General features: G+C 39.1%; 1 protein-coding gene across 6 annotated transcripts in view; it reads left to right on the top strand.

Moving 5' to 3' along the window:
- Nucleotides 1–13,554, top strand: part of LOC149318670 (insulin-degrading enzyme) — a 90,017-nt gene extending 76,463 nt beyond the window's left edge. For all 6 annotated transcript variants that reach the window (XM_089510249.1, XM_089510246.1, XM_089510245.1 and 3 more), the window contains 5 exons: nucleotides 1,252–1,524; nucleotides 2,326–2,387; nucleotides 4,049–4,121; nucleotides 6,368–6,435; nucleotides 8,742–13,554. In XM_089510249.1, coding sequence (XP_089366375.1) covers nucleotides 1,252–1,524; nucleotides 2,326–2,387; nucleotides 4,049–4,121; nucleotides 6,368–6,435; nucleotides 8,742–8,837 — 572 coding nt within the window. In that variant the 3' untranslated portion in view covers nucleotides 8,838–13,554. The remainder of the gene's footprint in view (nucleotides 1–1,251; nucleotides 1,525–2,325; nucleotides 2,388–4,048; nucleotides 4,122–6,367; nucleotides 6,436–8,741) is intronic.
- The last annotated feature ends 226 nt before the right edge of the window (nucleotides 13,555–13,780 follow it).

The raw sequence follows: 13,780 nt of genomic DNA, 5'->3' as shown, positions 1-13,780 counted from the left end.
GATTTAAAATAGCAGGCTCATTAACAGGATGGGGTAGTAGTCCTTTGTGTAAATACTTTTTAAAAACCCAGTTGAAGTTTGTCTATATGCTGCTTTTCAGTCCTACGCCAGATATAGTAAAAATGCAAATAAAACAAGCAAAAAATGATAATAGGAACTCAGTTTACAGGTCCACATCAATTATACAGTTGTGTACTTTAAATACAAACAAATGGGGTATTCAAACAACCAGTCTTTCCCCACTGTTTGCTGACATTTGCAACCAATGTTATTTGAAGATGTCAGCAGCGTAATATATTCAGCTCCCTGTAGGCTTTGGACAAATCTCATCAGTGTGATGCGCTGGGAGTATGATGACTATAGAGTCCCATTACCTATTTAGAATTCTTCCCATACAGTGGTAAATCAGATTTAAATCATCTTTGCAGAAAAGATACAGCAGAATTGTAAAAATGATGTGTAGGTTTTTAATCTGTCTGCTGTTTTTTATGGTATAAAATGCACATTAATGTGAAATCCGCCATCAGCCTATTTAATAACTAACAGATCAACCTTAAGTGAGGTTGAGGAAAAGTATAGTTGCAAATCTTCTGCTGCATCTGAATCCATGACTGATATTGGCTTGGGAAAAAGGAAGAATGGGAGTGCATAGTCAACATTCTACATTAGTAGACCAGGAGACTGGTCACATGTCAGATCATAGTTGGAATGTTCAGTTGGTTGTGAGCTTTTGTTGGAGCAGCAGGTTATTGCTGTGAGCTACTGTGTTTTAGTTTGTAGCTGTGAGACAGGCATTGAAGTTGATTGAAAGTCAGAAAAGAATGTACAGTCAGCCCTTCCTTTACGCGGGGATCTGTTCCGGACCGCCTGCATAAGGGAAATACTGCGTATGCTTGAGCCCCATTGAAAACAATGGGGCTTGTGCATGTGGAGCAGCACAGCACAGTGCACCATTGCTACTTCCGGTGTGTGGCTTCAGCGTCACCTGAAAGCCACGTATTACATGCCCATATGGCGCAGGTGCACTGTGTATGTATGTATGCTCTTTTATATTGTACTTACTATATAACTGAAGATAAAAACCTCCAGGACTTTGGATGAATCAACAGTCTGCAAATGTTTCTTTTAAATGTGAAAAGTGGTCAGTGTACTGCCAATACAATAGCTGGTGTTTGTTTGTTTGTTTGTTTGTTTTCTACTCTGTTTTATTTGGTGAGAGCTAATAGGCTTAATTTGCTTGTGTTTTTCAAGGGTACATTGTGTTCAGTGGTCCACGGCGAGCTAATGGTATCCAAGGACTGCGGTTTATCATCCAGTCAGAGAAGCCTCCCCACTACTTGGAAAGCAGGGTTGAAGCTTTCTTAAAAACCATGGAGAAGTGTATAGAAGAGATGTCAGAAGAAGCATTCCAAAAGCATATCCAGGCTTTAGCTATTCGTCGCCTTGACAAACCAAAGAAACTGTCTGCTGAGTGTGCAAAGTACTGGGGAGAAATAATTTCCCAGCAATATAACTTTGACAGAGGTAAGAAGAAGATGACTCATCCCCTCCCCAACTGGTAAAGCAACATTTCCAGATAAAAACTTAATGAAAGTAAAAAAATATATATATCAAACTGTCTAATATAGCTACCACAAATAATAAAATAATATTTACTTTCATGAGCAAAACCTGGAGAATCTTTGTTTTTGAACTGCAGCTGGCTGAGAGATTTGAAGAATTGCAGTTAAAAAAAAGATATCTTTTCCAAGCTCTGGAAGGCTAGCATGGGTTTTAGTGCCCATTTTAAAGAAATTTGCTGTTATAGAGAGAGCTGGTGTGGCATAGTGGCTTGAGTGTTGAACTAGGACACTGGGAGACCAGAGTTTGAATCTCTGCTCAGGCATGGAAATCCCTCTGGGTGACCTTGGGCAAGACACACTCTCTCAGTCTCAAGCGGAAGATAAGGACAAAACCTCTCTGAACAAATTCTGCCAAGAAACCCTGTAATAAGTTTGCCTTACTGTTGCCATAAGTCAGAAAAGACTTGAAGGCAAAGTGCAACAAATATTGTACTCTATATTTTTGAAAGAGAAGATGTTACACTCCAAATATCCCAGGGCTGCTGTATCCCTTTCTTTCCACCAGACTGTGAAAAAGGCTTGATGGAAATTTAACACTACTAATCCCTTAGCCATGGTTAAGGACTGGGAATGTTGCATGTTCCAAAAAATACACGTATCATTCAGGATAGCAATAGTTTCAGTGGCAAACATGCTGAGTTTATACAATGTTTTAAAAATATGAAAGCTATGCATAATTGTATTTATCATCATTGTTGTCCAGATAACATTGAAGTGGCATTTCTCAAAACTCTTACAAAGGATGACATAATGCACTTTTATAAGGTAAGTTGATTATAATATTTCCGATTAATTTATTGAGAAATATTAGGAGATTTTTGTGTGAAATTTAAAGTAAATTATTATAACATAAGTAATAGAACATATAAAATGTGGTAAAGTCTGTTATTTTTTAGCTCAGATAGGCCAAGCATAATAGTTGAGGCTTGCTTACTTTCCTAGCTGTGATAATGGTACATTTATCATTTCCTGATTTTTCCCCTCAGATTCTTTTGGCCAGTTAAAAAAATATTATTCACTTGTCTTAATCCAGTAACAATGTCTGTCTACAGGAAACTCATTGAAGCAATGGAATTTATATACGTTGATTTTCCATTCATCATTTGCTTGTTGAGACTTGTAATTGGGTTTAGGCTTCTGATTATGTATAGTCACTCAGCAGAATTATATTTTCCATTTGACACTTCAGTGTGGTGTGCTTAAAGAGAATTAATTAATCCATAATACTTGGTTACTTTATTTTGTTTACACAGTCAGCATAATTCACAGTAAAAGTGGGGGTAGCCCTGTTTCCCCCCAAATCTTTTTATGCGAATAATCATATTATATAATCCTCAGACAATAAAATGATGGCACAAAAATGAGAGGAAAGGGAAGAACAACCCCTTCCTTTAATTTTTAACCAGGTTCTGCAAGGTAATCCTGAAAATGTCTCCACAACCTTGCTTATTTCCATTATACCTTGCAAACAGCTCTGGTGGGGCAATAATCCAGAATTAATTCCAAAACTGATAATGTTCCAATGCTTACCCTGGAGTTGCTGACTCAAAATTTAAAACTTTACAGTAAATAGAAAACACTCTGATTATTGGGAAGGTGGGAGATGCCAATGAAATGGCAGCTATACTATGCATGTTCCTTTGAGAGTTGAGGTAGTTGCCCATTCCTGGACAGGGATAACCTAGCCATAGTAGTGCACCGATAATCTGTCAATTAAACTACTGCAATTCATTTTGTCTGGGGCTGCCCTTGAAAACAACCCATGAAAATGCAGTTAATATAAAAACTGGAACAGTATAGGGAAGCCATATGACACCAATTTTAAAGGAATTACACAGGCTGCCAGTACACTTCCAGTCAGAATTCAGATTGCTAGTGATAATACTGTATTTCAAGATCTAAATGGCTTTGATACCTGTAGGAGGACCTCTCCTTGTCTATTCCTTCCCAAGAACTGAAATCTGTTGAAGGGGCCCAGCTCCCCAGTGGGGAGAATGCATTGTGGAAGTACAGGGGAGAGGGCCTTTTCTGCTCTGGCACTCTGGTTGTGGAATGTTTTTGTTTTTTTTCCTTTTCCTTTTAAGATTCGTAGCAGTGCTGATGTTACTCTGGTGCCAAGACAAAACATAGCTTTTAAATAAAGACTTTGGAGTCTAATTAATTTTTTTCCAATTTGCACATGTGCAATAGTCAGCATTATTTTAAATTACTTTAACTGATTTAAATTGTCTGGTTCTAAGTGATACATTATTTAATATATTTTTAATATTATAAAATTAATGTTATTGTTTCTCATCTTAAATTGGGATGCAAATCTTAAATTTGTGCATTACCGTGTAATCCTTGGATATAAGATGGGATATAAATACTCAAACAAACAAACATAATTTCTCTGACAACAACTGGCTATGTTTTTTCCCCTGTAGGAGATGTTGGCAGTAGATGCTCAGAGAAGGCACAAAGTATCAGTACATGTATTAGCAAGGGAGATGGATTCATGTGAGTATTTACAGCATTATTTTTTCCCCTGGAATCTCTTCAAGTCTGCACAGAAGAGCAGTTGGTAGTGTAGAGCAAGCATTCATGAAGGATTTTTATGACCTCTAGTGGATGGGTAGAAGTATATTTATGCATGTTAGACCAGAAAAATACATACCGTATATTCCGGTGTATAAGATGACTGGGCGTATAAGACGGCCCTCAACTTTACAACTTAGAATAGAGTGTTTGGGATATACTCACCGTATAAGACCACCCTTCTCTTCCACGATAAGTCAGAAAGGAGCTAAAGGCACCCAACAACAACAACAACAACAACAGTGACAGAGGAGAAAGAGGGGGGAGGAGAAAAAAGGAGAAGGAGAAAGAAGAAAAGAAGGGGAAGAGGAGGGAGACTCCACTACACTCTGAGGAAGGAGTGTGTTTCACATTTGAAATAACAGCATACACAACATTATTTCACCTGCCTCGACAACTCCTCCCGCCCTTCCTCTTGGTGCATCTACACTTTAGAATTAATGCAGTTTGACACCACTTTAAGAGCTGCTGCTCCATCCTATTGGAATCCTCGGATTTGTAGTTTTATAAGGTCTTTTGCCTTCTCTGCCCAAAGAATACGGGGGGCGCTGTTCCAAACTACAAATCCCAGGGATTCTGTATGGATGGAGCCGTGGCAGTTCAAGTGGCTCCTATTGGAATCAAAGCCCAGGAAGCTTTGTGACAAATAGAAACGTGTTCGGCTGCAACTGCACTGCAGAAATAATCCAGTTTGACACCCCTTTAACTGCCCTGGCTCAGTACTATGGAATCCTGGGAATTCTAGTTTTCTGAGACATTTAACCTTCTCTCTCAGGAAACTTTGGTGTGACAACAAACTACAATTCCCATGATTTCATAGCACTGGGCCATGGCAGTTAAAACGGTATGAAACTGGATTGTCTCTGGAGTGAAGGTGCAGCCTGAGTTGGATCCAAGACACACTGCAGAAATAATCCAGTTTGAGACTGCTTTAACTGCCCTGGATCAGTGCTAGGGAACCCTGGGAAGTGTAGTTTTGTGAGACATTGAGCGTTCTCTATCAGAAAGAGCTCTGGTGCAAAAACAAACTACAATTCCCAGGATTCCCTAGCACTGAGCCAGGAGAGTTAAAATGGTCACAAACTGGATTATTTCTGCAGTGTGTTTTGGACCTTGGTTATTAAAAATGTTCAAGGTCCAATCCATACTGCAGAAATAATCCAGTTTGAGACTGCTTTAGCTGCCCTGGCTCAGTGCTAGGGAACCCTGGGAATTGTAGTTTTGTGAGAAAGAGCTCTGGTGCCACAATGAACTACAATTTCCATGCATCTGAGGAAGTACGCTTAAGTCTAGGAAAGCTGCCAACTTTTCTTTCAGTGAGTCTCAAAGGTGCTACAAGATCTATCTCTCTAACATCATCACCATTATTGTTATCATTATTAAATCCAAATGCACCAGCAGAAGTGGACTTAAATTGGCAACACTGATATACTGTAGACTCATTCTCTGGGGCTGGGATCTGGAAGTGTGGAGGCAATTATTATTATTATTACTATTATTATTCCCTTGAAATTCCCTTGAAAAACCAGGGAATCCTGGGAATTGTAGTTTGTGAGGGTGGGGGGGGGGACGACCACTGTCCTCAATCTGATTGGCTGTTAGTGTGACTCCATCCAAACAGGATTGGTTGCTCTGTAGCCAGCCTGGCTCTCAGAGTCAGGGCCCCCGGGAAAAGGAGGACAGGGGAGGGGAGGGAGCAAGGAAGGAAGGAAGAGAAGAAAAGGAAGAAAAAGGGAAGGAAGGAGGGAGGGAGGGAGGGAGGGAGAGTAGGAAGGAGGGGAAAAGAAAGGGAGGGAAGGAAGGAAGGAAGGAAGGAAGGAAGGAAGGAAGGAAGGAAGGGGAAAAAGCAAAGGAGGGAAGGAACGGAGGAGGAGGCTCCTTTGCCTTTGGGAGAAGGCTTTCCTGCCGAGGGCTCTCTTTAGGACCCAGCGGCTATCCGGCATACAAGACGGCCCCCGACTTTGGGGAAGATTTTCCTGGGCAAAAAAGTAGTCTTGTACGCCGGAAAATACGGTAGTTAATGTTGGAAAAGATTTGGGGTTCACAATTTCCAGACAGGGAAAGAAGTCCTGCTCAGTTGTTTGCCTTAAACATTCTATGCAGAATTTGTATATTTACTGGAATATTTTAACAGAGACTTAGATGTGGTTATTGTTGTTATTGAATAGGCCCTGTTGTGGGAGAATTTCCATGTCAAAATGATGTAAACCTGGCACCAGCACCACCACTGCCACAGGTAAAATAAGTCCCTCATATCCTGGCATCTAATTTGGATATTGTGCAATTTATTATAATTAAATATATAATTTGCATTCTAATTATGCACATTCAACACATTAATCATTACATTTTTTCTACCATTATGCTTCAACTTCAGTGCCTGTACGAAGCTAAGAGCTTTCTTTTTTTTCTAACCCAGCTGGCGTGAAGTAAGGGAAGCTACCAAGCAGCCCCAGAGAGTAAAGGGACTCCCTTTACTCTCTTAAGGCTGTTTGGAATGTCCCAGTCAGCAGTCTAGCCCTAAGTTCAAGCTGCCAACACAATCACCACACAACTCACAGCCATCTTTGCTAGCCTCTTTTCCTTTCCCATCTTCTAGCCCTGTTTGGGGTAAGGAGGGAGAGAATTAAAGAATAAGGTGGCAATATTACGCCTTTGTAGTAGTAGCCGCAGCCTACAGGGCAGGATGAGGTTCCCACCAGTGCCAGTCTTTTTACACAGTTTCCTGCTTCATTGCCACTGCCACATTTTATCTACTTACTGGTTTACAGTGAAGGAGAAATCTGGGATTTACTACTTCAACTGGCCCAGCTGGCTGGGGCATTTTTTAGTCCCTTTAATTCAGGATTTTCCAGGTTTTCTGGGACAAATGGCAACCTTACCCAGAAGTAAATACAGCTGTGTTTAAATGAGCAAGTGTATGTAGGATTGCTGTCTAGGGATCCAGGCAAATATGTCTAGGATTGCATCTTAAGGGTGACAACTGCTTTTGAGAAAGAAATGTGAAATTTAGCAGCAGCACAAGAACGTGCTTCCTTCCTCTGCACTCGCTGTACCTCAGCTTCTACCTCCACTCTTTAATCCCAGTACATGAGTAATTTTGAAGCAAGGCATTGCAGCTGGCATAGCCATGGAGACCACATGTGCCATAGTGAAACAGGGGGTTTCCATGAAACTTTAATGATCTCTTTAAGAATGAGGCATTTGGGCCTGTTAGGCTATCTAGAGAGCTGTGCTTGAATGTTTTGCTATTGTGACATTACCACAGCAGAGAAACATGTGGCATGACTCTCCAGAAAGGCTGCTAATGTTCCATTTTGAGGGGTGGTCTTCAGAGCAAAGAAGTGCTTCACTCTGAGGACCTCTCAGAGCTGCAGCATCAGGCCAGATATTTCAGAGAGCTTATTTCCTCCTTTCCTCAGTATTTGCTGTGATAAAAAAGTAATGGCAGAGGTTTTCAGAGACATCAACTGACCACACCCAATCAATGGCTCACTCAAATGCCTCCTTCAGAGTAAGGCACTGTTGTCAAGATAGCTTGAAGACCATGTTTATATTTTAATTATTTTATATTTGACCCACTGAAACAGTAAAAGCTCTTTTACATGTAAGTAAATTGTGTAGAATGACTTAATCACTCCTGGGAAACCATATTACCATGAAGAAAGGAAGAACTATCCTCTACTGATGCTTGCAGATATAGATGTTGTGCTCTGTGTGGTGATTTGTAGAGCTCAGCTGTACATGTTTTAGCCAGGAAGGTTACATAGGTCACTACAATGGAATACCTTGCTTCTGGAACTTATCGTCATGGGGCTTCTGTTGTATTTGGGCTAATTTGCAAAGACTAGCCTTTTGATGGTCTTAAAATAATAGACAATAATGTGGAGATGATAGTACCCCTATTGCCAAACGTTTGATCTCAGTATCATTAGATTGTTTCGCCTTAATTTGGTTGATGTTTTGATAACAGCTATTTAGTCATGAAGGGAATTGGCATAATATTCAAAGACATACTGTTTCACATGTTCCAGGGTTAATCTCTAACAACAGAAACAGGTTCCAAAGATGAGTCTTGTCTCAAATTTGGTCAGTCCTCATGAGCTAGTACTTTCTCCCTATGTATCATTTGGTAATTATCTAACCTTGGGTATTACTCTTGAAATGGTTTATTGTTGCTGTTCCAAAACCAAGCTTCTGACATAATCTATTTGGAATATGTCTTTGTAATCTTATAATCTTTGTTTATCACAGGAACATTGGCTTTACAGATATTATTGGACTGCAGCTCCCAGCATTCTGCACTATTGGCTGTGTCAACTAGGGCTGCTAGAAGCTACAGTCCAGCAATGGCTAGAGGGCCTAACCTTGTTCACTCCTGTTTTGAAGTAGTTTCGTGTAACACAGCTTAGATTTGTCTACTTTTTGATTGTCCAAATTAGGGATGCAGTTACTCTTTCAGTTGATTATAAAAATGAATTTGCCACCATGACTATGTGTGCTACATTCTCAGTGTATCTTTCTTAAAATGCTTATTTGCAGCCTGATGTGATTCAGAACATGACAGAGTTCAAGCGCAGTCTACCACTCTTTCCTCTGGTGAAACCTCATATCAATTTCATGGCTGCAAAACTGTGAAGACTTGCTGGGTGAAGAACTGGAAGAGGATCATTCTTATTTGACCTCAGTGGGTTTTCATAATGAACAAGCATCTTAAATTGTTATTAGGACAAACAGATCTGTCCAATATGAGGGTACCTGATTCCTTCTAGGTTCATGCAGCATAAATGGTGTGATAAGGATTCAGCAAATTAGGCAAATAGGCTGTAGTCATATGTCATGTTTATTGTAGAGCCTCTCTTGGAGACCCAAATCAAGTGGTATATTCAAAGGTCTGTGTAGGTATGGTATATTTAACAATAGTGTGGCCCTTCAATGATTTTGTTTGCAAAATGGAACATGAAGAAGCTTTCTGAACAGACTGGTTTTACTTTAAAGCCTCTTGCTTTTCCTATAAATGGTCATTAAGATTAAAAATTTTGGGAGTTTATTTTATTGAATGTGGAGGGAAAAACATTATTAAAAACACACATATTGATATTTTGAAAGAATGAGCATGGAATGTTTTGTTTTTAAATGATTCTCAACTGCAACCAAGTTCTTTGGTTCTGTATAAAATCTGTGGAAATGAGAAAATGCCAACACATGTCTTCAACAGAAGAGGAGTTGCTAGGCTATCTTGACATACTTTTAATCTTTATACACAATTGAGGATGTTTTATATTCAGACTAGTAAAATGCTGGAAACACTTGGTAAGCATCCTTTTCTTACTTGAGTTATCTTCTATTTATAACCCTTGCATTTCTCAGGGTTACTCAGATAATCTGTTGTTGTTGTTTTTTCATAAATAAAATGATTTGATTTCCCCCCCCCCCCTTCTTTTTCCAGTTGTTCATGTACTGATTTAGATCCCCTTCAGGCTTGCCCTCACTTAGGGGTGAAAAAGACTGGCACAATATGCCAGCTTGGGGGCAATGTCGGGGCATAGCATTTAGACGATGCACGCCCCAACACTGCCCCATCATGTCACCCGTCCACCCAGACAGTGGGCAGCATTGGGGTGCTCTGACGGCACATTTGCACACCACAGGAGTGCCGAAAAGCTGCTGCAGTGGTGGGAAAGCCACCATTTTTTCAGCGCAAAAAGGAGTGCCATTTTGCCGCTTCTTTTTGTGTCGAGAAAAAGACCAGATTGGGCCTGCGGTGTGCAGTTGCCACCGCCCCAGTCAGGCACTCAAAGGGGCGGCTTAAACCCTTATTTATTATGTATGACTTGCCAAAAACTTTTTAAACTCTGGGCATGAGGCATACTTCCATGCTGGGAGATAGCTCTTAGCATTTATCACCAAAACAGCTCAACCTATTCCTGAATCCCATAGATGCATCATTTTGAATGTCCAGGATGGGGTTACAAAACTTACATCAGAAAATTGGCCCCACAAAGCATGGCACCCAACTGTATCATAATCTGTACCTACCATTATTATTTTTTAAATACTTGATGAAAGCTTTCAGGGTACACAGAAAACTTTTTGAGGCTTGAGTGTTAAATGTGAGACAATGTACATTTACAGTGTTAGTTCATGCCAGCAGTTACATTTTGCATTAATTGTAATATGTACAGAACATGAGTATGTACTAAGGCAGAATTTCTTGTGCTTTAAACCTTGTGTCAGTCTTTTAAACACAGCCTAAATGCTTTCCCTTTACTGTCTTCGGAAACTTCAGGTATCTGAAATGCCAGTGATAGCACAAAATATCAGTCAGTTCAGGATACAAAACAGCAGACCAATGGCAATTGATTTCAAGGAATACAGCACAAATGAAAGAAGTTTGTATGTAAAATTTAAAAAATAGAAATGATAACTTAAGTTTCTTTTGTTGATTTGTTTGGGTTTTTTTACTCTTCAAGCTATATGGGGGTTATGCCACCAAAAGCACATAGAGAATGATCAGATGCTGAAGATTTTATCAATCAGATTTGGATGAGAAAATGCATTTGCATGCTTTTTCAGTTATTTACTTTCCTCATGTTCATTACATAGATTCAAAATTCCAAACATTCAGGGCATGAGGATCTGTCCAATAGATTTCTAGACCCAGTTTCTATTTTCAAGAGAAATTGTGCCTCTTACCTTTTGAAATTTGACTTATGTAGTGATAACTATTAAGAGCATTGATTACATGCTTTGCAGGATCCAGCTGTAATATGGTTGTTTTATCCCACCCACATTTATTGTGACTGATCCTGACATACATTGGTTGTTTTATTAATTGACAGAAGAAGAAGGTCTCTTTCATCTTCCTGGAAACCAAGAACAGAGCAGAGATGATAAGCCAAAGTAGAAAGTAAACAACCAGCCTTAGACTTGACCTGTCTTCTCTTGTAGTATATAGTGTTACATCGTTGCTGGATTTCACTCTGTTAAGTTTGAAAACTTCTGCCACCTCTTACGGCAAAAAGGGGAACTGAAAGACAGAACTAGGCCAAAATGTCTCTAGGGCATGTGTGTGTGCACTGCTGAAGGTCAACCTTTCATGCTTCACAAGTTCAGTATTCATAGTTGCATTCATGGTAAAGAGGTCATTTGATGGATAACAGATTTTGTACAACATGCTTGGGGAGAAAACATGCAACAGCATGATGAACACTCAGAGGATGTCTTCACCAACAGACAACTGGCATAATTTGTTAAATTTGTCAGGAAGAGTCTAAAGAACCCAATGAATTTCTAGAATCAGTTTGTTTTTCCACACCATGGATTTGTATTTTGAACCTGGATGCCATTATATAAGTATATCGTGGTATTTAAATAATTTTATTTATGGGATGCAGGTTTTGGTATGGGCATCAAGGATTAATCATGTGAGCACTGTTCACGTATCAAAGGATTGGTGCTAAGGATGGAATCTGCTGAGGAATTATACTGCAAAATGTAAGGAGAGTTATACAGGAGCAATTCTTAGAGACTATTGATATGAGGATCCTACCCAAGGTACTTTTGATTCATCTTCCAGAAGAAAGTTTGTGACAAGTAGACTCTGCAATTTTTAAGATTCATCTAAATCTTTCTTAAGGGGAGGTTTGTGAATCTGTGGCCCTCCATAGGTCGCCGTTTGGACTCCATCTTCCATCAACCTTACCCTCCTGGCCAATAGTCAGAATTGATGGGAAATGCTAGTCCAGTGACAGCTGAACATCTACAGGCTCCAAACGCCTGCTCTAGGAGAACACTGAAACAGACTTTGAAAGGATCGCTTTTATAATACCAGGTTTTATGTTATTCATTCCTTAACTGTGAAAACAGCTATAGTGTCACTCTCTATACTGGTGGCTTTTTTGAAGAGAGAGTGTATGTTTGGAATTCCTTTCCTTTTTTTCTCTAATAGAACTTGGGGCATTAATAATGGCAGAAGCATTTTGAAAAATTATTACAGAATTATTTAGGGTCTCTCATTGGAGGAATGGAATAAACACACTGGGAAATGTGCTGCTTTACAATGATGTTAACAGCAAAAAACAACCACAATTTTTCATATATGAAATCCTATTATAGTTATCTTCACAGTTAAATTCTCTGTCCTCAAAACATTCAACAGATTTTAGATTTGTCTTCACCAACACACCATTTTTGTGTGTCTCCCTACGTTGTTCAAAATGTCTTGTATACCTGTTTTAACTGGAATACATACTTCAAAATTATATATTTTGAGATTTGATATTTAATTGGGTGCCATGGTCAAGAACTGTCAACAATTTATGTAAAAAATTAGTTTATGAGATAGAAGATAATCCTTAATATATCCACGTAATTTAAGAACATTGAATTTATATTGTAACTTAACACAATCATATAAACTGGTTCTGTCGCAGGAGAAGACATCTTTATATTGCAAGCATGGAAGCATTTAACAGGTAACTGATTTCAGTTAGATCTGCAGATGTTTAAATGGTTTGAAAATAAATGTTTGCCAGCCTAATATTAAAAATTGGTGCTAGGATTATAAGATAACAGAGGCAGTGCTTGCTTTTTGTGACATGACATTAGCACAGCATACAACAAATACTCACGTTGGTTCTTACATTCTGAAATGATGGATATGGAGTCTGGACTTCAGATATGTCCAAACACACATACAAAGCACTGTTCTGCTGATTTGCCCTTCCATCAGCAATCTTTTGTGCCTAATAGTGTGCCACTCTAAAAGGTCCCCTAGCCTTTGGCGGAGACCTTTTTGGGAAGGACTATGAGGAGGGGTGCCACTGGATATTGGGTATGCTGAAAAGTCACAATATGCTTGCAGCATACATCTTGTGACTGTTTTCCTGACCCATTTTTGCTGGCTATATTCCACACTTTAATGGAGTGCCCATGATAACCATCAGTCATACAATAAGCCTTATTCAAAAGTATCATGAAATCAACATGTCCATGTACTATGAACACAGTGTCTCTGTTAGCAATATTCAATTTCTCATTTTAAGTGTTCTCCAGCATTTTATAGTTTGAGTTTGGTAGAACAATGCAGTTTGTTAACTCAGGCATATCAGTGGATTCTCTCCAGTAGATCCAAAGCTGCAGTGTCAACAAGCAATAACAGACTACCTAGAGTACACTGTAATTCCGTTTTAGTGCTCGTTAACAAAATTTGTGTAACAAACCATCAATTATGACTAGATTACTGTAATTTTTGCAAGTGCTATTTTGAGCAGTTGATGTGGAATTGGGTGCATGTTGACATAGTATGGAGGAGTGTTTGTCATACTCTTGACAATAAACAATCTGAATACAACCTCTGCAGTTTTTCCATTGTTTTTAGTTTTACCTTGTTAAACACTAGTAGTCATTCTACTACCACTGACTTTACTGAGCTCCATATATAGAAGATTATTTTTTAAATGATGCTGCTGGCATGTTTAATGTTATGATTTAGACTGTTCAGAATAAGCTTTTTAAAACAAATACAGAAGGAAGGCCACCAGTTAACAGATGTGTTTCTGAGCATGACCTTTGGAATG

The sequence above is a fragment of the Sceloporus occidentalis genome, unplaced genomic scaffold, assembly GCF_023333645.1.
Source record: "Sceloporus occidentalis isolate IW3139 unplaced genomic scaffold, rSceOcc1.0.p SCAF_2, whole genome shotgun sequence".
Taxonomy (NCBI): Eukaryota; Metazoa; Chordata; class Lepidosauria; order Squamata; family Phrynosomatidae; genus Sceloporus; species Sceloporus occidentalis.
The sequence above is the reverse complement of the archived record's forward strand: the minus strand, read 5'-3'. Positions and strand labels throughout refer to the sequence as shown.